The sequence below is a fragment of the Gavialis gangeticus genome, unplaced genomic scaffold (assembly GCF_001723915.1).
Source record: "Gavialis gangeticus isolate Ggan-Ray unplaced genomic scaffold, GavGan_comp1, whole genome shotgun sequence".
Taxonomy (NCBI): domain Eukaryota; kingdom Metazoa; phylum Chordata; order Crocodylia; family Gavialidae; genus Gavialis; species Gavialis gangeticus.
This window is the reverse complement of record NW_017729034.1, coordinates 49,442,143-49,468,462: the sequence shown is the minus strand read 5'-3', so window position 1 is coordinate 49,468,462 and position 26,320 is coordinate 49,442,143. Positions and strand designations below refer to the sequence as shown.

Below are 26,320 nucleotides of genomic sequence, written 5' to 3'. Positions count from 1 at the left end.
TACATCTGATAGAGACTGTTTTAATTACTATAAATTTCAACAATTTAGCAGTCAGATCAGGCTAAGAAACTGAGGACAGATTAGATCTGGTTAATTGAGGAGCCAAACCTATCTTTCATTTGTAAAATTAAATAAAGGTATTTTAAAATATATATAAATATTGCTTTTTTTAGAACAAGTATTATGTGACTTTGTATTTCAGTAAAATGTCTAAGTAGTTTAAAATTATAAATGACACGATATTCACAGCAGCCCTATAGAGGTAGGTAGAGATTATTAGCCCCATTAAATAAGTTAAAAATAGCTAAGTACAAAAAGATAAATGGTCTGATCGTGTCCCCTTGGATGTGCCATTGGTACCAGCTGAGTAGGACACATTTCTGAGATCTGAAGTCTTTAAATGCTGGTGGCAGTAAGACAGTTCCTTCTAGCCTCCAACCTAATTTCCACAGCTACCTCTTGAGGCTGTTACTCCTATTCCTGTCCCCTACAGCCACAGAATAAAATCCATCTTCATCCTCTCTATAATCACTCTTCAGGTATTTGAAGACTGTTATCAAATCTTCCCCCAGACTTCTCTTCTCCAGACTAAATATCTGTAGTTTTATTCAGCCTCAACTCATAAATGTTGCCTTCTAGGCCCATAACCATTTTAGTTGCTTTGTGCTAGACTCTTTCCAAATTGTCTGCATCCTTATTGATGTGTGGGACACGAAACTGGACACAGTATTCCAGGGAAGGCCTTTCCAGTGCTGAACGGAGTGGAAGAACACTTGATTTGCAAGTGGCAGTCCTGCTAATATAACCCAGTATACTTTGTTTTGCGGTGAAAACACACTCATGGCTCATTTGCAGTTTATGGTCTGCTGTAACCCCCAGACTCTTTTTTGCAGTACTGCAGCCTAACCAATCACTCCCCAGTCTGTATTTGTGCATACAATTATTCCATCCCAAGTGCAGGACTTTGCACTTGTCTTTGATGAATTTCATCTGGTTGATTTCAGACCATTTCTCCAGTTGATCCAGGTCATTCAGGATCCTAGCCGTGCCCTCCAGAGCATCTGCAGCTCCACCCAGCTTGGTGTCATCTGCAATTTTGCTAAGTGTGCAGTCTATCCCATCATCCAAATCATTAATGGAGTTATGAAATAATACTGCACCAAAGACAAATTCCAGGTGAACTCCCCTTGATACCTTTTCCCAACTAGACATTGAGCTATTGGTATCAACCTGCTGGATTGTTGTGCACAATGGAACATGGAAACATTACTCAATTCTTTCATCTAGTGTGTATCATCTTAGCTTGTTAATGAGAATGTCCTGAAAACAGTGTCAAAAGTCTTGTTAAAGTCAGGGTATATTACATCCCTGCTCTTCCTCCATCCCCTGAACTTTATCATAGAAAGAAACAAGATTGGTTAGGCATGACTTGTTGAATGAATCCATGCTGGCTGTTCTTGATCCCCCTGTTTTTTTCTAGGTGCATCACAATGGATTCCTTGAGGACCTGCTCCATTATCTTTCCAGGTATCAAGATTAGGCTGACTTGTCTGTAATTCACTAGATCTTCCTCCTTCCCTTTCTTAAGAGGACATTGTATTTGCCATTTTTAGTCACTGGGGACCTTGCCTGTTCTCCATGAGTTCTGAAAGAGAATAGTCAATGGCTCTGAAATTACTGCAATCAATTATTTCAGTACCTTAGTGTAAGCGCTTTCCCTTGGGCCGAGTCCCCTCCCGCCCAAATTCCTTGGGGAAGGGACAGTACCCTCCCAGCTCACAAAGGGCTCACCCGACCCGGACGTGTGTATGCGCTGGTCTCGCCTGCCACGATTTGCTGTTACACGATATGCTGTTCAGTTGGTGTGGCGCGTACCATCCGGGGATGAGACTTTCGTCTTTGTCTGGCTTGTCTCCCGGATCCCGTTGTCCTGTTAGGGTCGTCTGGTCCTGTCCAGCCCTGTCCCTCGGGTGGGCCGCGGGCCCCACCAAGATAAGATACAATAAAGTCCAAAAAGTTTGAAAGGAAAACGAAATCCTGGCCCTGCTCCCTACGGGCCTGGTGCAGCACCATGTGGCGCCTTGGCATCTTCGACCTTCCTAGGCCTCCCGCCTGGTGTGCGGACCCCTGCCCCGGGGTCCTGCCTACCCCAAAAGGTCCAGCCGCTCTGTCCGCTGGCCCTGGTCCACTGGGGCACCGTTGCTTCTGCGACTCTCCTGGCCTCTGCAGTGTCTGCTTCTGCTGCCTTGGGTGCCGCCATCCCCGGACCCACTGCTCCCAACCGCACTGCCTCCGGCCTGTCTCTGGCAGCTCCACTGCCTTCGGGCCCGGCTCTCTCGGCTCCTACGCCTCTGGACCTGTCACTCTCGGCTCTTCCACCACCAGACCCGTCTACCTCAGCTCTGCAGCTCCTGGACCCGTCACTCCCGGCTCCACCGCCGCCGCCGTCGGACCCGTCTACCGCGGCTCTGCAACTCCTGGACCCGTCACTCCCGGCTCCGCCACTGCCGGATCCGTCTACCGTGGCTCTGCTGCTCCTGGACCCGTCACTCTCGGCGCTCCCACCGCCGGCCTCATCACTCTCGGCTCTGCCAACGCCGGCCTCGTCACTCGGCTCTGCCAATGCCCGCCCTGTCTGTCCGCACCGGTGCTCCTTTTGAATGGGCCCGGGTAGCCTCCCGCTTCTGGGTTCCTGTAAGGTTCAAATTCCCGCCACTCGTCGCCGGCCACTACGTGCAAGCGGCGTCGGCTTGCGTCGGTCTGGGTTCCCTCCAAGCCCAGCGCCTGCTCTCCTCCCTTACACTTAGGCTGCATCCCATCAAGCCCTGAGAGCCTGAAAGAAACTAGCTTTTTTCTAAGTAATCTCCAACCTATTCTTCCACTATTCTGAGCTGTTCACTATCTTTGCAGACAACTGCCCTCATCTGATAGCTGACTCCACTTGTGAAGACTGAAATAAAACAGGATTTAAATACTTCAGCCTTCTCTGCATCATCCATAAAAAAAACCTCTGGCTTCTTTGCCCTTCTCTTGTTCTTGACAAACTTGTAGATTCCCATTTTATTGCCTTTTATGCCTTTGTCAGCTGCATCTCAAATTATGCTTTTTTCTTCCTAACTTTCTTCCTGCATGCCCACTCTTATACTCTTCTCTAGTACTGTGACCAAGGTTTTACCTATTGTGAGATTCCTTTTTGAGTTTCAACTCATTGAAGCGATTGCTGTCTGAGCAGGCTGGTCTCCTATTGCCCGTTCTTCTATCACATTGATAAGATAATGTCACATCTGTGAGAAAAAATTGCTAATTAAAATGTGCTTATTAAATATGAAAGGTTGTAGTGCTTTTTAGGGGTTGGATAGAAGATCAGACAGTGGCATAATTTTGCTTATCACACATCATCTAGAACTGAGGGCTACATTTTCATTTATGACCAAAAATTCAGAATAAATTAGCTTTAAATGCAGACATATTCTGAGGTAATGGAATCCTCCTGCTTCTCTACCTAAAGCGAACATGTAGTGTAGTTGCACAGCTACCATATATGTAGACAACTAGTCTTCCAGGACGTAGAAGGCTTATAAACATCTGTTGACATATCTATGCTGCTTTAGACTGTGCTAGGACATCTTTCTGTGCAAATGCACTCTTTCTCACTCTGCATGTACTCAGTGCTAAAAAAAGTACCCAGCATTCAACCATCATTAGAGAAATTCTTGGCATGGGTGTCTGAATTTGAGAGCCTGAAAGCAGAACTGGGCATGAGGCAGATAGCAGGTAAGTTGTGGGTTTTTTGGCATTTAGTTACTACAGAACAGAATTGGAATTGACTCACCAGCGGTCAAGTCTAAGTCCTTTCCTCAACTGTTATTTACCTCTAGCTATTTAGCAAAACTGAACATAAAAAGTGGAAAACTTCAAATCAAGAAAATTACTCTGAGGGTCTTAATTAAATTATACATCTCTATGCAGAAGGAACTTCTGCATGAAGCTCTCTCTTTCTATACGCTCAGTCACCCCATAACAGATTTTACATAAGCCTTTCTTTAAAACTTTGATCTTTTCTGATGGAGCAGTTTTATCACTGGAGAGTACTTCAGGTGAGACCAAAAGAAGCAAATTGTTTGCCCCCATCAGGACAATGAAAATTAGTTCTCATCTGCATTAGCTTGAAACACTCTTGAAGAATCCCATAGATGGCTGCAACAGAGGAAGCCACTGCTGTTGTAGGACCTATAAAGCCATCCTGCTAAGTGAACACAGTGTAGGGGCAGAGAGGCTTTGCATGGATGGTCCGTGCTCTCCTGAGAAGCATCTTCCTGTTTAGGGCTAGATGGCAAAGATTTTGCTGGAGGAAGCTTTTTTCAAGAGCTCCCCACCTGCTTCCCCCCAAATGTTTTTGCATTATCAGTGACAAATTTCTCATACTTATGCCGGTTTCAAAGACTGGCATCTTTCCATATAAAATATTTCATTTTGGACATAATCAATATTTTTTAAATTTCTATTAACAAACTTATTGAACTGCCAAAGAAAATGTTTAGGTTCCTTTTTTCCATGTAACTTGTTTGGAAAAAAATTGAAGTTTGATTAAAAACTACTTTCAATCAACGTGCTATTATATTTTTTTATACAACTATGTTTATCCAATAATTCCAAAGTAAACTAGCTAATCAAACCTCAAAATAGCCCATTGACGTGCACAGGCATTCTATTCCTTTTTTTCTTATGGAAGAAGACTATAACTGAGAGGGTGTGATTATCATGGGCTCAAGCCATTGACAAAGCTGAAAATATACTCACAATTGACTGCTTAAATTGAAGGGTTTAGTAAATGACTCCCTTATTGACTCCCTAGCATCACTGTAATAAAAATAAATTAATATGCCAATCTTGCATGTGTTCTGAATACTTCTGCTAGCTGATATGCTGCTGACCACCTTCTAATCATTTTAAGAAGCATAAATTGAGTGATCTTTAGAGGGGATATTTGTCTTTTGACTGTCCATACTTGCATGGCATGATTTTCAGTATTATGCCCATAGGTTTAACTAGTGGGTGTCATATATAAATTTTTGCATGCTACATTGAAAAAAGATTTAAGACAGTCTCTAAAATATTTTAACTTTTTATGACTCAGTCTGTTAAAATATACTTCTACCTTCAAGGTTCTAGTGACCTCTGAATAATAATTTTAAGTCAGTCTCAGCTGATTCTTTCTGTGTGCTGTTTTGAATGACTGGGTAATAAAATGTGCTTATATATAAGAACTATCTCACTTTGGATTTGTTTTTTTGACTGAGTACCAAAATCTGCCTCAGCTGAGCCTCCAGGAACATCAAATTGCACCAAAGAACTTTTCTGTTTGAGGAGAGTGGTTTTGTTTTGTGTTTTAAAAACATAAACTTAATTTTTAAAGTTAATTTAAACTCGCTTTCTTATTATCCTGCAGGTGAGAGATGACAACAAAAGACAGCACCCATGCTTAGTGGAATTTTCAAAGTTGCCAGAGCAGGAAAGAAATTATAATTTACAAATGTCGCTTGAGACACTGAAGTAAGTTTCTACAAACTACAGTCTTAAATTAAGTCTCTTTTCATGGTAGTTTCCTTGTATTGGTATAATAATCTCCTCTTTGGATGGGGAAGTTCTGTTTTTAACTAAGGCACAAGGAGTGAGAAGTGGGTTCAATATGTATTTCACAGCACAGTTGAGGGAACACTCCATTTCTAACTTTTGATTTTTCTTATTCTAAAATAACTGCTTTAATTTATCAGACTTCAAGAGATGATGCCACCATCTTTGCCTACAGTTTTGGGCAGAGGAGTAGGGATTAATTTATAGAAGCATGATTCAGAATCTGAAATGTGGAAGTTTTTCTAGCAACGTTCAATGAACAGTAACACTATCCCATCCAGTATTGGGGTAGGTCACAAATATTAGTGTTCCCTACGTTTTTCAGCCCCTGGTCTGTAGTCCCCTAATCTCACTCATAAAAAACAAAGTGGTTGATTATATATAACTGCATATTGTTTATTTTATTTTACTGTAGTTATTACTTAAAGTGTATAGACCCAACGAATAAAACAAATGGAAGATCACTCTGTAGCATTTGTCTCCATGCTGCTCTTTTAAGGCATCTGATCACTGGCCTGCTCCTTACTGGGACATTCCAAAGCGCTAATTACATTGTACTTTGGTGGCTTTATCATATAGACATTTATTCTCTAGGCACTTGAATGAGATTGTCAGATTCATTTCATTTCTGCAAGTCTGCAGAAGTGGAAGCATAGTATATTTATCCACTCTATATAATACTATTGTTATAGTGATTTGAATTGGAAACTATTTTTAGTGTAGCTTGAAAACTCCTTTATCCCCCACCTCTTCTCCCCCAATCAGTTAACATGTTACAGGGTCCACTTTGAGAGGCTGCCATGGCACCTGTAGTGACTGCACCACATCCTTCTCCTGCTCCAGCTCCCCCAATATGGTTTTGAATTCTCACCTAACATGTATATGAAACTTTATACACTTAGTTATACACTTTGAGGCCTGGATTTGATCTTTTGTGCTTTGCTTCACCTTGCACATCATTAGGCTGCCAATCTGCCTAATCATCCAGCCCTAACCTGAGCAGTACTCTATCTCTTTGTCTCCATCTGCTTGTCCTTGCCTCTCACCAACAGGCTACCTTCAGGGCCCTAACTTTCACCTGTTCTTGGCAGGCCACCCTTCAGTGCACTTGCCCCTCTTAGGCCTTCTTCAGGAACTGGTCCCCAAATTCAGGGTGCATCCCGGGCATCCATTGTGATAGCACCTCTCCTAGGGCACCCCTTCATGGCCTCCATCTTTTCTTGTAGCTATGCCCATGTGTCACAGGTCTTACTCTAATTCCCTTCACTGGGGTCTCTGGGCCTTTCACCACATCTTAATGTTAATTCACTCAGCCCATGGAGTTCCTGACCCTTGCAGAACTGCTCCCTCACTATCTTATTCCCCTGGGTCCTTGATCCTTGCATGGCTCAAAGCAGAGTGCCTCTCATGTATCCCTGTGGCCTCCAACTGCCCCTATAGTCAGAGCCAAATCCAAGTTAACACAAACCCAAAACAGAAAGAAACCACTTATTTTGCTGTACATTGCTCCCTGCTGAGTTCCTTCACTTGTGGAAATCTGGACCGGAAGAGGAATTTAAAATGTATGCAGTGTAGTGGCTCACCATGACTTGAAAACAGTTGATGCTAAGGGGCACTCAATGCTGAGGGGGACTGCATGTAGTGGGCACCACTGCGCATTTTATTCAGATGGGCTGTGTTAACCTATTCTTGTGGGAGGTTTACATCATCATGTTTTCCAGTGTGGCCATGTGTTTTTATAGTCATGCTCAGTGTGGGATACATTTAATCAACTTCATAGTTGGTTTCCATTACTGAGCAATATTGCTTTTGGCAGCAGCTTAATCGTAGAACATGCACTTAATGAGATTTTCTTGTTAGCAAATATAAGATGAGGGGCTTTCCCCTCCGTGCTAAATAGTAGGCCTATGCGAAGCTTAGGTCACCGATTTGATTTGGCAGAGATTTGGTCCAATTCCGTGGCTGAATCTCCAAATCCAGATTGAATTAGGAGACCCTTTAATCTCTCTGAATCGAATTGTATCCGTCTGAACTGATTTGGAGAGATTTGGAAATATTCGATGATTCAGACGTAGACACAGCTTTAAATGTTTTTTCTACATACCTCTAGGTACCAGATGGCTCCTGAATTCTGAGATGCTGGGGTAGATGGAGTGTCCCAGAGGAGCGCAGGGGGGTGTCCCCCAGTGTGCTCAGAAGTGGACCAGAAGCACTTCCGGTCCACTTCTGGGTCTGCCAGCGAGTGCACAGAGGGGCCCCCTCAAACCCTCTGGCTCAGTGACTGGTGCCTCCTGGGTCTGGAGGAGCACCCGGGGTCCACCTGTGGCTGACTGCTGAGCGGGTGGCTCGGGGGGGTGGGCAGCGTGTTTGGCAGCGAATCTGGAAGTACTTCCGGTCCACTCCCAGGTTTGCTGCCGAGCATGCAGGGAGCACCCCTGCGCTCCTGTGGTACGCTCTATCTGCCCCACTATTGCAGTGTTCACAAGCTGCAGCTGGTACCTCAAGGTGTGTAGAAAAAACATTCAAGCTGTGTCTATGGCTGAATCACTGATTGTCTGAATCAGTATTGAATCTTCAGATTCAGATTTGGCCGAATCGAATTGGGACAGTGATCTGAATCAACTAATCGAATCACTGTCCCTGTTTCAGGCTGAATCTGAATCCAAATCAAATATGGCCCATTTTGCACACCCCTGATAATTAGGAAAAAAAGGTCATTTTGTTTTTGAGTAAATGCACTACTTATTCATTATCCCATTCCTACACATGCTTACATTTTTTTTTCAGTTCCTCTTTCATCCTGTTTTTATGGTTGTTGTTCTTTGCTTTATTCTCCTTCCAGTTCCTTTATAGACTCAGTTGTGTGTGATGGCTATACCTGTCATATTATGCTTAGGACCATATTTCAATAATATTCCCTTTGTGGATTAGCACCTAACTCTGAGGGGCCTCCAACTGATTTCAGTGGATCTATTTGGTTGTCAGAAGGGCAATTAAAATCTGACTCCAAAGCCCCAGTTCCCACTTCTCCAGTTATAGGGAGATAGTTATGTGTGTTTTTCAGAAATGAGGCAGGGTGTCATTTCAGGTCATGGATGGCCAGGTTTGGCAGTCATTTGTGGTCAGAAAAAGCAAATAAGATCTGAGGGAAGTGTGCAGAGTCTGAGTATAGGGAAACCAGAAAGTCAGGAGCTCTGTCTGAGGAACTGAGTCAGAGATCCAGAGGGTTGAGCAGAGAATGAGTTGAGGAGGTCAGATGGGTTGGGTAGCCTAGAAATCAAACCAGAATCAGGTTAGGGATCCAGAGGTTCAGACCAGACTTTGGGTCCATGGGCAAACTGGGTTGGGTAGCCAGAGCATTTGTCAGATAGCTGGTGGAGGCATAAACCAAGGCTGAGGAGCGTGGGCACAACATTGAACCTTGTTGCCCAGATGGTTTCTCTTCCAAGTCAGGAGTTTTACAGGAAGGGGTAGAGGGTCTGTTGACCCTGGCTGGCCACTCTGGTTGCAGGGAATGGGTGAGTGGCTATATCTTGTTCTGAACACCTGTCAGCTCCAAAGTTCATTTTGGGAGGTGATAGACTTGGATGAATGCCTGTGCCAGACAGGCTGAGGCCCCAGATTTAGGGTCATGGCCTGACACAGTAGATTCAAACCTTATTAGATTAACTAAATCGGAGATGCATAAGATTTTCTAAGCAGTGGTTTACTTCATCAGATGCTGTGAAAGGACTGCAAGAAGCAAAGTTTCTGAAGCTCTGAGAAGTTCTGCTTCCTACATTTCTTCATGGCATCTAATGAAGTAAGCCACTGCTTATGAAACCTTACGCAACTCCGATTTAGTTAGTCTATAAGGTGCAAATTTACCCAGCCTTCTCCTTGATTCTAGTCCTCTTTGTCCTGGTGCAAGTTATAAAAGGTGAGATACTGCTCAGATTTCCCTATTGGCTTAAGCTCATTTACATCAGTGGAAACTTAGGTGCAACAGAGTTCATCTCTGTCCACCTTGCCACATTCCACCAGCCTCTGCCACCTTCCCATCATTGTGGATGAAGAAAATGGTATCAGAGGCAGGTATACTGCTTCTTTCAGGTTTCTTCTACTGAGGATCTATATTGCTGGCCTTTGGAAAAATGGAGTATCTGTGTCTTATAGACCTAATATATCTGTAAACTCTACACAGTTCGCTGGTTGACAAATAAGTCTCTCTCTCTGACTGAGATCTCTGGAACATTTTTGCACATGGTAATTTGAGCCCATTGTCTTAGATTTAATATTTATTTGCTGAGGGCCAGTAGTGATTGAATCTATTAATCATCCAGTCTTATACTGTGTTGCAGTAATTAAAAATGATATTCCCCAAGGGGAATGTTTATTAGTTTTCTTGCAAAGCTCAATTTTTAACTTTTGGAAAATTTTCTTTTTCAGATAAAAATGCAGCAATTTTTAAATGAGAATATGCCTATTAAAAATAGAATGACAACCTTAATCCTTTATTTAAAGGCAACTTACAAGGTCTGGGTTCATAATGAACAACCATGCAATTCACTTTATATGAAGGTTAAAAAATAAGACCTGCATGAGAATCAGTTGGAGCCTATGACCCATCACCCTGAGCAGCAACACATATACCAAAGCAAGAATGTTATAAACAAGAGATAAACCTAAATCAAAATTTGGCATTCTGCCCTTCTTGAATGGTGGGAAAATTGCTTCTCTGTCAAACTTTTTACATCTGAGCTCTGTCTCAATCAGTCTCAACCAAAGCCATGTATATAAACACCCTCACACTGGGGCCAAGTTCTGATCTGACTGGTACAGGACCAAAGCATTCCCACCACCCCTAATAAGCAAGGTGAAACTATGATTGAACTGTGTTTCCCAGATAGGAAGGGTGGGGAGGAGGCTGTGCCCCTTATTGTGAATTAGGTCAAGGAAAAGGATGCACTGATACTAGGAACCAGGGGAAAGCAGACCACAAAGCAGAGAGATTCCTTGTCTGTTCTCACTGGGTGCATCAACATGTTTAATTAACATGAAGCAATAAAATCCAGGTTTTATTACTCCAGAGTTTGTTGCTCATGGGCATGCTGTTTGAATGTGTGCCTCTGAGCAATAAACTCCAGAGTTTATTGCCATTTGCACATGTGTCTAGGGCTACAGCATGTTGATCTGGGTCAGAGCAATACCGGCTGGCAGAAGGCCCCTGGGGGGTCTGATATGTTTGCCAGCCCAGGTCTGCTCCCTGCAGTTCGATGTGCTGTGGAGGGTCTGGCTGGGACATGAAGGAGTTTCAGCATAGGGCTAGCTAGCAGGCAGCCCCTGGACTGAACCATCCTCGTGCCCCAGCCAGCTGGGCCAGCATCTACACATGTGCTGTTGCCAAGTACTTTACTCTGCAGCAGAACAGTATTTGTAAAATATGGACACATGTAGATGCTGAGATGTTTACTGTGCAGCTAATTAGTCTACTAATGACTACTGTGCCTCATTATTTGCTCAGGGGAGCAGAGTCACAACTGATTTATTCCAGTTGATTCCCACCAGCCTTCCCAACAATAATTTAGGTTTGTGTGCTTTGCTCTAGCCTTTTCATCTTCAGTTGCCCCAGACCATCTTTCTGGGATTGAACTGAATGACCCATATTTCCAGGATACTATGGGTCTAGTTTTGGGAATCAAGAAGATTTTTTTCCTCCATTGGACTAAATTGGCTGACATTAAGTATTTCCCTCCCCTCCCCGCCAACTTCCTTGCAGTATCAGAAAGCCTCGTCAGAAAGCTAACTATTAAAAATGTAGGAATGGGTAATTGTCAGTCTGCAGTTGGTGTTCAGATAATGGAAACATGGGATAACTCTGACAGATAAATGAGACGTCAAAGGGAAAGCTAAAGTCTTTATAACCTACATCTCCCACTTATTCTCTCTACCTCCTCAAAGGACCTGGTAGGAAGGGTTGGAGCTGAGTCCTGTGTTAGGTCAGGAAGGTCTAGCCTTGGTTTTATATGTAAACCTACACTGTACCCAGTTATATGTCTGGTGTGTGAAATGGATAGGTATACATCACCCTTACCCAGTATTAAGGTAATAAATTGGTGGTCCCCACCTAAAATCCATTCATGTATCTGTTTTTTTAATTCATTTGTATGTCCCGAGCACATCCAACCACCTTACAGGAAAATGTGTTAACCTTTCTAACAATACACTTTTGACTCAACTGCTTTCTTGCACAGATGATAACCCTACTAAACTCATTTTAAAGTGACGGTAGAAGCTATATTAAACAGAAGAAGAGTCTCACCCACTTATTTGGATTTGCCAGAATCTGAATTCTCTGTAGAGGTGGTATACTCTTCAGGTGATAAAAGAAAAAAAACCCCCACCTTATTTCATCCTTTGGCCTTTGGCCCAGTAAAGGAGGGATATTGGCATGATTCAGAAGAAGCCAAATATAATTTTTCTTTTTTTACTGAGGTCTGTGACAAACAAAGTCTCTGAGAGTGAGTTAATGGAAAAATAATAATTATTAATTGACTTTATACAAGCATCTGGAAATGCAAAACAAATGACAGCTTTGCTAAAGAAATGACAGCTTATAGTCATGATTTCTTTTGATGTATGCTATGTGGGAATTTGTTTATAAGGCAAAACCAATCCATGAGTCAATGTACAACAGTGCTTAATTATCTATACTTACTTCACCCAAAAGAGAGTATTGCTATACTAATTTGCTCAACATGAAGAGTCTCCTCTGGAATGTGTATGCAAAAAGAAATGTCTTGAATTATACAAGCATAGTGTCTTTTTTATTTTATTAAAGAAATAGGCTGTAAGGTGGAGAGGAGGTTCTTTTCTATCCAACTTGTTTAGTCACTGTTTCTTAGTCCATATTTGAAATTTTTATCCCATATAAAAGCCCCATTTTAATAACAATCTGTTCTAATGTTTTAAATTGATTATTTAGAAATGTCCTGATAAATTGTAATTTTCCTAATACTGCCAAGATGTGTATAACAACTAAAGATTTTTACATAAAGACTAAATGCTATAATGTAGCTGTCATGGATCTAATTTTTTGCTTGTGGTACACTATTATGTATATAGGAACTTAAGAATGAAGGAGTGAAAGGAACCTTCCTTCAGGTTATCAAATTCAGGCACATCATTTTATAATCCTTATCTTGTATAGGAACGGATAGCAGCTTATTTAAGCTTTACATTGATTTATTGTGCTTTTTGCCTTCCAGGACCCTTTTAGCATTAGGTTGTCATGTTGGAATTGCAGATGAACATGCCGAAGAAAAAGTGAAAAAAGTTAAACTTCCTAAGAAGTAAGTTGACATGCAAGTATATTTTTGTATGAAAATATGAGAATATTTTGTTTTTATACATATGTAATACACATATGCATATACACACTGGGGGATTTGAATCCTACATATAAATGTTATACAGCACAAATTCCTTACAAAAAAACTAAGATTTAATGTTTAGACAAGCAGAAAAATAGAAGTGGATAAGAACTTTTATAATGTTCATTAAATTAACTGACAATTAATGGTTCTGGCATTCCTTTTTAGATAGCACTTGTGTTGGAGTTATAGGATTTGAAGAGGAGAAATGGCTAATACAATTGTTTCAATATAAAAATAACATCCAGTAAAATTTTGACAATTCTGAAATATGTCAAAAAGGCTTTTTAAAATTAAGACATCTAGTGGTAACGTGAACCAAACCAGAAACGAATGCTAGAATAAAGTACCTGTTTTTTAAATCAATCATTATATGAAATGTCATTTAACATTATGGTTATTTTAAGAGTTTTAAGATTGCTGCCTCATACAATATAAAGATGAATGCGAAGTACAACAACAAACAGAACAGATGAAGCCAACAAGTGCCAATCAGTGGTGACACTACAATTTTTACTTTGAAATGTATTATATGCTTTTTATGCCCCATTAATTATGTATTTAGTCCAGATAATTATATATTAAGCATGAGCCCAAACATACTATCCCGAGAGATTCATGTTCATATTTATAGTAACTCAAATATCACCTGAGACCATGTATAGTTGTTATAACGACAGTAACCCCTGCACTGATGTATTTTTGTGCCCCATTCAGCCCTGTCAGCATCTACACATATGTTGCAACAGAGTAAATACTGACTTTATGGAAATGGGAGACTCCTCCTTAGTTTGCTCCTGCGGCCATACGGCTGAGAGCAAGCGAAATTCAGGGGCATCCAAACCCCAAGCCTCCAGGCTTGGGCCTGCATGTAGGATGCCTGCCAAAGGATTTGGAAGTATCTGAAGCCCCAGGTAGGGGTGGAGGATGCTTGGTGGTAGCAGGGCCACATGTGGTTCTTGAATGATTTGGAATTGATTTGGTTGATTTGTCCTGGCACATGAAAAATTTTCCTAAAAAAACCAAGCAAACTCTGCTGTAGGAAGCTAGCATTTTACTAGGGAGCTAATTAGGCAACTCCATAGTAAATGTCTTGTGTAGATGCACCCACTGACTATTTATTCACAATGTGGCTCTAGCTTCTTAGTAGGAAACATAACTGACAGAACCAAATGCTTATTATTACTCACAAGAAATATTACATATATTCCAGTCCTTGATGATGACAAAACTTGGTTATACCTGTACATACAGGTTAGCTTTTGCCAAATCAGTAAGTTTTTTATAATGTCCTTTTATATCTTTTGCTCAATCAAAAGATAGCATTGTTTCTGTAACCATAATGACAAGGAAAATATCCTCCTGAAACATTTTATGTAAATATTAGGCAGATGCAAAACTAGTGCGGTATGAAGTTTGGCTTGAGAATCCTTTTTTCATTGTGATATGATACAGTTTTAGCATAGACTCTGCTTGGTTGGCTCACGTGTCTTTTTAACAATGGGATGTTACATAGTCGAGTGAAGAAATTAGTTTGTAATTTTATATAGAATAAATACATAGTATAAAAGAAAGTATGACAGCCAGAAGTCTGGAGGCTTTGTTTTCTTTCTTCCTTTCTCACCCATAACCATCATTTTCACATTCAGCATAAGCTTATGCCAGCAGTTTGTACTGCAGTTTTATAGGGGTTTTTAATTTTTTTAACACCAACAAAACTCCATTTCAAAGGGGGATTTGATTCAGATTTGCGAGGCAGAGCTCAAAGAAATAAGAAATGACTGAGAAATCAATTCAATGTCCCTGATGGACGGGCCAGCTGGGCCCCAGCCCAGGGGCCACTACCAATCAGGAACCCCCAAGATCCTCATCACCAGGGAAGTAAAAGCCATGGTTTTAAACTTGGTGCCACTTTTTGTCTCCTGGCAGTTTGTGTCGGGCACTGCAGGGAGGGACCAGGCCATCTTGGAGGGCTCCCACAGCAGGGAGGGGGCCTCCAATTTTCTCCTTGCCTAGGGCCCCCAAAATCCTTAATCCTCCTCTGAATGTATCATGTGATAACATGGCAATTCAACCACAAAGATATTACTTCTTAAGTATGGAACTCTTTGTGGCTGGTTTATATTTCTCTTTATTTTGAAAACAAGGTGGGTACATGCTCTACCCTGATCTACCTCTCCACCTCCAAAGCTGCTCTCCCTCTCTTCTTGCAGTCTGCCCTGTCCCCATTGCTGCTTGGTAGCATTGGCAATGGCACTGCCAGGGCAGCCCAATAAAGCTCTAGGTTCAAGGGCCGTCTGGAACCAAGGAGCATCTCCCCAGTCCCAAGCTTCTTATGCATTGGCAACTTCAAAGGGGATGTGAGCAGCCCAGGAATCAGGACAGGCTGCCAGCCTTTAAAGGTCCAGACACATGAGGAACCCAGGACTTGGGAGCTGTTCCTTGATCCCAGGCTCTCTTTGTTTAAAGGGCACACAGGAAGCTCAGCATCAGGGACAGGTTTCCTAGTTCTGGCCGGCTTGATGATCCCAAGCTCTTCATTCACAACCCAGTTTAAAGGTGTACCACACAGCTGAGCATGGAGGAGCCTCTCCCCAGTACTGGGTCCCCTGAGCATTGGCAGATGGGCATTGGGATTTAAGGAATTTTATTCTAGATTCCAAAAACTATGCATCCTGTTATGTCAGATCTGACTATCTTTGGGATCTGAAATAAAATTCCTCATATATTAATTGCATGATTACATTAATATTTACTGGGGGCCTTAGATGCACTCTTTGAAAACCCCTTTGAACACTTAATGTCAAGCTATGAAATGTTAATGCTGGGACATGGGCATCCAGGCCTAGGGGCCAATCAGGAATCAAGATTTCTGGGTTGGGGTACACACCAGAGTTGAAAAGGCAAGCAGAAACAGGAAACCAAGAAGTCAAGAAGCAAGCAGAGTTTGCAGTACAATCTTAGGTCATGTTTCCCAGACACTTCTTGTTTCTCTTCCTGGACTTGCGTAGGAGAAGTGGAGGGTCAGGGGACGGGTGCCAGCCACTCGTGTATTAGGGACTGTGTGGGGACTCAGGCACTAACAGAGCCTTACAGCAGGCATCAGACAGCCTCCAGCAATGGCAATAGGGTAGTGGGTTGGGATAGATGGTCATGCTGACCAGGTCAAAGCCTCTGGGTTCAAGGCTGCAAGCCTGACATGCAGATTTCATTGTGAAGCCCAAAGTAACGTAAAGTAGTTATGTTGTTGATTTTTTATTTATTTATTTATGTTTCATATTTAATTATTTTAAGTAGTGTTCTTCATGTACTTTTACCTTATAATGATTCTGGACAGGAGGGTGGTGATGTTTTAGATTATGATTAATGTAGCTTAAACACACAAGCATTTAAACGCACATTTCCATCGGTAATAATTTAGGCTTAAAAGTGGATGGATGTTGGCAGACTAGCCAATAAAGCTGTCACAATGGCTAAGTCAATTTAAGAGAAAATTATGTTACTGTACCTAGATATGCTGTAGTGTTTTTCCATTAGCTCCTTGGGCTCTTGCAACTGTTTGTATGACACATTTATTATAGTGTGATGATCATAATTTACTTATTTACATTTGGTGCATTCTTCCCATGCCGCTTTATCTAAAACCCAGGCTCTTCTTTTAGAGCCATGGGACTGCAAGTGTTAAATAGAAATTTTATTACCACATTGAGAGAGGCCCTTGTCTCATTTCATTTTTTTAAAATAATTTCATGGACATTGTGTGCTGTCTGATTATTCCACTATGGCAGTGATTCTCACCTTTTTAGATCTGAAGCACCCTTTGAAAAAATGCCAGATGGTAATATTTATTTCTTGCACATATTTCTTGACCACAAGAAAATAAAAGAGCAGTTCTTCTGTTGCAAAGAACTTGGAAAGTCCACAGCAGGCCAGAGTTTTTTGACACTAAAGATTCCTATTTGAAATCTCTGGGTGAATCGTGTGGGTCTTTGGAAACCTAACAATGCTTAATGTGTGGCACCCTTAGGAGGGTTTTGTGGCACCCCAGAACACACTATGCATATGTGTAAAGTACTTCCATGGTGGTACTCCATTGCAGAGAAGCATAAAACCTTAGAAATTTGGCAAGGTAACTTAGCACAGCCATGAAACCATACCCAATGCCAGACAGGTTCTCCATCTTAGTTGTGCTTTTTGACACATACTTCAAGGATATGTTAAATTGTCTATGTTGCTTCATTTCCATGCTTTGTTGCAGACTGAGTGGAAGTGCCTGGATGGTCTATGTTTTTTATCAGCTCTTCTGATAAAAAACGAAGGCATACATCTACTCTATATGATTCTACAGGTTCTTGCTTGAATTCAGGATGTAGATGTAACTGGCATTGGTTTTTCATGTAAAACTTCCTTTTGGTTTTTGCCTGAATTACTTTGCTAATTCTTAGACTCCATATACCCAATTCAGGGACAGTTAAAATTTTTGGACTTTAATAAGATCAGGCTGCTGAAAGGCTTTGGACATCATGTTTTTTAACTTACTTATTTTGTTGTCATTGTTGGAGGATGTCAGTGATGACATAAGGATAAAGCTGGTATTCTCATTTTTAAATTATATCTGAATCATTTATGTTTCTGAACTATTAGAATCTTCACTTATTGCATATGGAGGTTGTCTAACCCCATACTTAATGGAAATTCTGTTATGGGTCTTACAAATACTTGGATAATGACTTCTATGCCATGCAAGTAGAGCAGGGCAAAATATACAGCCTGTGGGCTGGATCTGTTCAACAGAGGGACTTTGTCTGGCCTTCACTGGGTACCTCAGTCTCACCTGACCCAGGCGCAGTATGGTCCATGGTGTGTCCCAGCACCCCAGGCACGCAGCGGGGTTGGAACAGCTCCATGGCTGAGCTGCATTTCTAGGCAGCCCAGGCAGCAGCTTCTTCTGGATGTTGCTACTGCTGCTGGCCCCAGTCCCATTGTACTGACAGGGACCTGCATGCACAGCCCCAGCCTGAACCCAGCCTGCCCCACGCTCACTCAGGGCTTGCCCCAGCTGGAACAGACCAGCTCCAGACCAGTCAGGACCTGTGCACACAATCCTGCCCCTGCCCCCGCCCCTACGCCCACTCTGGACTGCCCACCCATGAAAAGTGGCTGCAGCTGCAGTGGCAGCTGGGTAGAAGCTGTGGCTGGGCATGGGGGAAAAGTGGCTGTTTCTCCCTTGTTGCAGCTGGGCCCTTCTTGCTGTAGCCACTGGGAGCCTGCACTGCTGTCATCACTTTCTCTGGGCAGTGGAGCGGAACTCCAGGATAGCCTAGGTCCGGGCTCTGGGCAGCTGCAGCAAGAGAAGGGCTAAGGCAAGGAGGGCAGAGGTGAGGAGGCTGTTGTGGAAGGGAAGGGGGTGGTGACAGGTCCCCAGAACTGCCTATGTGGCCTGAAATAGATTCAATGCACAATATAGTGAATCCACGATCTATATATTCATCATGTCCAAACGAGTACGTGGTGGTTGCCAGAGATCCTGAAGTGGCCCTTCTCTGGGGAAGTTCTGAGATAAAATGTGTCATACCAGTTGAAGGCGAGCAAATTGTAAGAAGAGAATAGAAGATATGTACAGACAATGAGACAATGAAGTAAATGTTGTTTATGCTCTGTTAATAGACAACAAAATGTTTAGAATAATGAACATTTTTTTTTTCTAATTTAGATTAAAAAAAAGGAATGCATTACACTTTCCCCATGCCTATGAATAGAATCTCCATTCTCCTAATTTAATTTGCATGATCTATTTGCTGTTCCTGCTGGGAAGATGCATTAAAATGGCAGCTTTCCTGAAAGGCTCTTTATGCAACTTACTGTGCAAGTGAAAGTGTGATAAATATTTTTAACAACTTACTTGAAAATTAATTTTTAATTCAATGCATTGTTTCTTAAATTGAGCTCTGGATAATGTTATGTGATTCATTTTCCTTAAAACTTGTTAAATCAATTAGTATTATATACAATATTAAACATGTAGACAATTTAACAGCTGATTGTCAGTTTTGGCATTGAGATAGTGGTGAGCACTGGGACTGAGACAGCCCTAGTCTTGATGCTGAAAATGAGCTGCTGCGGGAGTGGGTTGTAAAATTCCCTGGCTGGCATAAGAGTGGGCACCAAAGGGCTCCCTCCATTGGGAGCTTGGCAGTCCTGTTTCTAGCAGTCTTTCCTGCATTGTCCTGCTGCTCCCAGAGCTGTGGAACAAAGCATTTTAAAATACCTTGCACTTTAAAGACAAGGCAATTTAGGCATCCTGGCCACAGGGACCCAGGCTCAAGTAAAAGAACCTATAAAAACTGCATGCAGCATGGCTGCACACACGGCTTCCTAACATTCCTGGTGCACAGGGACCCTGAGATCAGAGGGAGGCTCCCTGTCTATACCGTGTGGTTGTTAGGGGTTAGGGTGCATGGGGATCCCAAGATCAGGGAGCCTTTCCCGGGTCCCAGGGTCCCCCATACACTGGGGGTGTCTAACAGCCGCATGTGTGGCCCAATTACACACATAATTTAGGCATCCACTGGGACTTTGGGATCCAGAAGAGCCTGCTTGACACTGATGTCATGGTGAGGGTTTGCAGCAGCCAGGAAGTGGAGTTAATTGACTTACCGTGTACTGTAGATCACTTACAAATGCATATCCTGGGCTCCTTGTTGGCTGTTATGTGATTGGGGTCCGCTCCCCCGTCCCAACATTCATACCTCCTGCTGTGCAGGTGGTAGGAGGCATGTTTGTTGGGATCAGGGATTAGATTCCATTGTGGCATTAAGTAAATGGCTGCCAGCTTCCTTTTGCATTATAGCTGTTCACTGCAGTTTTCCTTTAACCCTGCTTTTCCTTACTGAGAGACACAATAGAGAGGAAATATCTGGTCATTTGCAGAAGAAATCAAAGGAAAGAAGAATAAATTAAGAAGAAGGTGAACAAGGACTATTCATGTTAAAACTTCACTCTTTATTCATTTTCTGAAAACACGCAAGCAACCATGTTCTTATTATTCCTCTGTTCAGTCATCTGAAATATTCCCCTTTTTTATGAGGCATTGAGTAGTGGGTTCAGTAATGGAGTCTACAGCCAACATCTACTGAATTTGGGAATAATCTGCCTGTGTCTCTTGTAAATCATTCACAACATAATGACTTTTTACCTTTGTTTAATTTGATTTGTTAGTTTTGCCAGTTATAACTAAAGCAAGAAAAATGTTGTCATTATTAGGTACACAGATATAATTTGTTTTTCATAGTTTCATAGTTTTTCACTGGCATGATGTATAATTTTTTTCCTTTAAAGAAACAGTCAACATTTGTTCTCCTTGCAATAAATGGTATTTTAAGTAAGTCACATAGGACACATCTACACAAGACATTTACTGTATAGTTGACTAATTAGCTGCTCAGTGAATGTCTTGGTGTCTACACATGCACCCCTATTAGGCTAGAGTAAACTAATTTTCAAGGGGCATGTCTACATGAGATTCCCCCTGCACAGTTGTTACTATGCAGTCATTTAGTATTTGTGTAACCACGTACTAAATGACTGCACAGTACTTGCCATCACTATTCAGTAGCGTCCCTAGTTGCTTGTTACTACTGCGCAGTAGCGTAGCATCATGGTTCATGCCTGGTTATGCTACTGCACAGTAGTAATGAGTTGCTGTGCAGTAAACATCTTGTGTAGAGATGACCAAGTACAGTACTATCAAATAAAATAAAAATACTAACCTGCAGGGGAGTAAAAAACTCCACAGCAGCACATGTGTAGATGCTGCCCAGGTGACTGGGGCATGAGGGGAGGGGGAAGGGGGGAAGGCTTCAGTGTGGGTGCTTCAGTCTGGGGGCTGCCTGCTGGCTAGCCCTTCACTGAAACCCCCTTGTGCCCCAGCCAGCCTCTCTGCAGCACGTTGAGCTGAGGAGAGCAGCCCTGGGCTGGCTGGTAGGCACACTGACTCCTGGGGCCCCCTGCCAGCTGGGACTGCTCCACCTGGGCTCTATGTGCTGCACCTGAATAACCTGGGGAGCTTATTGCTCCAGAGTTAGTTGCTCCTGGGTACATATTCAAATGGCACACCCAGGAACACCAGAGCAAGAAACTCTGCAGTTTATTTAGGTGCTGTAATAGTATGTGTAGATGTGCACACAGATAATAAAATTTTTGATTTTCAGAAATAAAAATAAAATATACCACTGGTGTAATCCTGCATTTGTGATATATGTAAAATCATATATAGAAATGTATAGAATAGATGTAGGTTTTTCTCACCAACCACAGGGGTTAGGTTCCTGAAAGTTCCTGCAGTTGGCAAAACCAGCAGGGCTGGGGGAGATGGGGCTGTGGGTGGGGGTAAGGGGCACCAGAAAGGCTGTGGGGGCTGTGGTGGGGGGGAACTTAGAGGCATGAGCAAGGCCAAGGGGCCTGTGGGGGTATTTTCAGACTGTACCCCCACCTTTCTCTAAAGTGTGGATATTCAAAACTATGATTGACAAAACCATGGTTGGTGAGGGAAACCTGTATGTATGTGTGTATATATATGTGTGTGTATGTATATGTGCGTGTGTGTGTATTCCGTACACTGTTTTTATGCACAATCATTGTATGTATATAGGTATGTGTTTGTTGGTATGCAATCGTGTATTTTTGTACTGTAGAAACCTTATATAGAAACAGCATGAAATCCTTGATTGGTGTAAAAACTTTTTGATTTTTAATTTTTACCATACTTTCCTTTTCCGAACAAGTGAGAAAGAAGATATTCCTTATTCCTTGGTTTTTAGAAAAAGATGAATCCAGTCCATTCTTGTGAAGAGATGTGCTGGCTACTTTTTTGTGCCACTGAGTAGTTCATTGGCAATGCATGGAAAAGTGGATGAAGATTATGCAGTTGGTCCATTGTCCAGATGACCTAACAGTTGTTGATGTCAGTGCTGAGAGACTGACCAACATTTAGTAGATTATCCTTTGAAAGTTGAGAAATACTTCAGGAGGGACAATAAAAGATACCACATCTACCCAAAGAACCTTCTCTCCCTCAGGAGGAACCAAAAGAAATGCAAAACTCTGGAACTCTTGGTTCAGAGATGATACCTTTTATTAAACCAACTAAGAAATTGCCAAAAAAAAAAGCAAGCTTTCAGGCTCACACTCCATCAGGCACAAGGAAAATGAAAGATGGTAAGAAGTCCCTGTAGGTAGGAAATCAAGTTCATTTTTGCACAGAAGAAGCTGAAGATGGTAGTCTGTTCCTCTGGGTCCATGAGAGTGTCTTTGTGAGTTGCTCATTGTTGTGCATATCAGGCAGGATTCCTTCCCTGGTGGTGTCAGATGGCAGACAGGCAGGGAAGTATAGAAATCTTTCTAGTTGTTCAGCAATGAAGTTTAAATCCAGAATTGGCTATGGCATCTTCCATGTTTCAGGGATGTATTTTGTAGCCACGTTGGTCTGAGACAAAAAGAAATGCAAAACTCTAGAACTCCTGGTTCAGAGATGACACTTTTTATTAGACCAGCTAAAAAATCAGGAGGAACCATATTTTCCCCCACTATCTTTATTATCATTACATAGTAGTATGAAATTAACAACTAAAAACCCCAACTAGGATTGGGGTCTTGTGGTCTAAGGCAGTGTATAAAAACATAACCAACCAACACTCCTGTCCTCAAATCCTAACCTTCCTAATAGATGAGATGGAGAAAAGGTGAGAAAGGGGGACCTGGAGAGGCAAGGTGATTTGTTGAAGGGCACACAGATGTTTACCAGTCAAGCCACAAATAGCATCCAGGTGTCCTGAGTCCCATGTCACTGTTCCATTTTTAAGCCAGGCTGTAATTCCTTTTCTACTTGCTCACGTTTTCTGTCCTATTTCCTTATTTTTCCCCTCTTTCTCTCCAACACTGTTACTTTTCTCTTCTTTAAAAATCCCTTTTGGAATGGTTATTCAGACTAAGAAGAGAACCATTTACTAATACTTTGCCACATCCAGGTGGGGATGAATATTTCTGGCAATTCATCATTTAAATAAGGTCTTTGTACTTGAAGGCTGATTCAGAATATCCCTATTTGAATATGTAAATATAACTCTTGAACCATCAGCAGCGAAAACTCTGTTCTTCAGGGTGGCCTGTGAAGACATGTGAATATATAGCAATAGGACTCAAAAAGAAAAGTGTTGTTATAAAATGAGTGATACCAAACTTTGTTAAAGGCTTTGATATCTGGGGATCACATGTGCCATGCCTTCAGGAATCTAAGTGCATGTGAGTGTGCACATGTGTGTGCACGCACACACCTATATATACAACACACTAACCCCCCAAATATTGCACATATGCACACAGTTCTATCTATAATAAAAACAGATCACACTATATGTTTCATTTTTTTTATCTTTCCAAGCATTCCTACTTATACATTTCTTCTTTCTCCAGTATCTTGCTAATAAAAGTTAAAAAGATTGATTAATAGAGTTTATTGTTTTAAAGTGAGCATCTTTATCAGAGACATTTTTGATGTGCCACAATGTTTTGGTTATTTTTACTTATTAGGCCATTTGGCTAAAATGAAGGAATTTATTTGGGATAACTGAATCTCTGATTTTTTTTTTTTTTTTTAAACAAAATTATTTCATGGGAATTTGAGGTCTTGAATACGTCAAATACTCTTTTAAAATCAAATTGGGGCTGCCTCCAAACAGAAGAAATTTTGATAAGGTATTCAAAGATATTTGTGTAGTGAACAATTAAATTTAGGCAATACATTGGTATTCAGGCAATTAACCACACTTAACTAGGACAAACAAGCACTAAGAGGAAGAATTAATCTGAAAAAGTAAAAATACATTGCACTATGCTGAAGTTAAGGAGTTAAAGGAGGCTTAAAAAGTAAAGGTGGAGTGAAAAGAGGTAATGATTTCTAAAGATTTTTCTCACCTATTTAAATTTAAAACATTTTCAGTAGTTGCAAAGCTAAAACACTTTAGTTCTGACCTGTTGTTCTATATGTGTTACAAGCACAGTCATTTATAAGAAAATCATCTATAGATTATGGCTAATAACTATAATACAAATAATTTTCATTACAGCTATTAGTAGATAGGAGTCTATTTAATAGGAAATAACATTGAAGCACCAGTGTTAGGCTAATTCATTTTGCCTAATATAAAGCTCACTAGAATGTTGTGATCTTAATAGTTTGATTCATTTGTTGTTGGATATATGTTCTTCTGAGGAAACTGTTTCAATAAAAAAACAAAGGAATGTGGAGAGACTAACCTTGTTAGGCAAAAATTCCACGTGTGCCTGGGATGTCCTTCTAATCCCAGACATACTCATTTTCTACCCCTCATACTACATCTCTAAGCTTATCTTTTACTATAGTGATTCAAACAGCAGTTGTCTAATTTCTTTTAACAATTATGAAAGAATTGTACATAACTGCACAAAGCAAAAACGCCTGGTACCACTAAATACACCTAGTTTGCATACTTTCCTCATACGCTCCCTAACGCTATCTTGTATATTCCTTTCTCCCTCTTTCCACCTTGACTCTTCTCTGCTTTGCTGTCCTAAACGTAACAATCCTTTAAGAAGTTTATGATAACATAATGGCAGTGTGCTCTGGCAGGCAAGGCCTCAAACGCATCCAGTTTACCTGCTTCTGCATCATGTTCCTGAAATAGTTTTGTTAGAAACCCGACCATGGGAAGCCTCCACAGCCTGTTTCTTCCCACTATGCTGCCACTTTCCCTAAGGAACAGCCTTGTCTGGGGCAGCGTACTTGTTTATCAGTGGTCAGTAGTGAGTGGTTTGTACCATTGATGGCAGTGAATGCAAGCCAACCAGTACTTCTAGTCACAACACCAGTTGGAAAAACATTTTGAGAACATTATTATTTTTACATTAACATACTTCTCCCTTGCTTGCTAACTAAAATTCATAGCTGGCATATTGGGCATGCATTGCCACAGAGAGGTACCCAAGCTAGCTCTGAACAAACACGTGCTCCACCTGCCTCACCATCCTTAAATCTAGAATATTTTCCGCAATATTTAACCCGTCAATATTTGCTGCAGAGTAAGCCAAGTACTGCTACTTCTACCCCCTGTGCTTATGGAAAACAATTCATCGCCATCTTTTCCATAACTGCCTTATGAATATTGGAATTCCATTATCATATTCTACTTCAAGTTTCTCCCTTTCATTTATACTCAACAAGCCCAATTCTTTCAACCTTTCCTCAAATATTTTTTTTTTTAAATCTTCTAGGATTTTTTTTTGCTTCCCTCTGGACTTTTTCCATTTTGTCTACATTGTTATTAAAGTGTAGTGTTTAAAACTTCATTGCACTCTGGCTGAGGCTTGGTCAATGCCAAGTAGAGGAAAATAATTATCTCCCTGGTCTACTTATGACATGCTAAAAATACATTCCAGACTGACATCTTTTTTAGCAGCAACAACATCATACTCTAATCCCCAGTTCCCTTTCTGCAGTGCTGCTGCCTAGTCACTTTTCCCAATTTTGTTTGTGTGCAACAATATTTTCCTTTTCAAGAGTAGTACTTTGGAGTTGCCTGTATTGCGTTTCATCTTATTGATTTCCATTTTTGAAGTTTATCAAATTAATTTTGAGTCCAATTCCTTACTCCAAAATTCTGGAAGCAATTCCCAGATTGATGTCACATGCACACTTTATCAACAATCTCTGTTGCATCATCCATATCAGTATAAAAATATTAGCTAGCATGAGACCCAGAACAGACTTTTGCAGAAGCTGAATTGATATGGCCTTGCAATTTGGCAATGAGTTATTGTTACCTGCTGTTTGAGTATGGTTATTCACTCATTTTAATAAGTAGCGTACCCGCCTTTACAGTAATTTGATTTAGACCTTATTTCTTTAGTTTGATACTATCACGTGGAATTGTGCTAAGATCCTTACTAAAATCAACACCTAGAATATGTACTACTTTTCTTCTACATATTGAATCAGTTACATTAGCAAAGATGGAAATTAAACAGTTTAAAATGATTTATTCTTGGCAATCTCTTATCCTTCAGGTTAGTTTTTGGCAACCTTTTTAGGTTGTGGGCTACAATGACCCAGCTTGGGTCAGAGGTGGAAAGGCAGCTGCTAGGACCTGACTGCTGCTGCTGCTTGCTATCCCTGCATGGGGGAAGAGGTACCTGCTGCCACCTCCTCCCCTCCTCTCTGTCACCCTCCCATCTCCCATACC

General features: G+C 41.4%; 1 protein-coding gene across 1 annotated transcript in view; it reads left to right on the top strand.

Moving 5' to 3' along the window:
• The window catches only part of RYR2 (ryanodine receptor 2), a 784,157-nt gene that overhangs the window by 292,221 nt on the left and 465,616 nt on the right, over window positions 1-26,320 (top strand). The window contains exons 24-25 of the mRNA XM_019526720.1: window positions 5,450-5,553; window positions 12,882-12,965. Of these exons, the coding sequence (XP_019382265.1) occupies window positions 5,450-5,553; window positions 12,882-12,965 (188 nt within the window). The remainder of the gene's footprint in view (window positions 1-5,449; window positions 5,554-12,881; window positions 12,966-26,320) is intronic.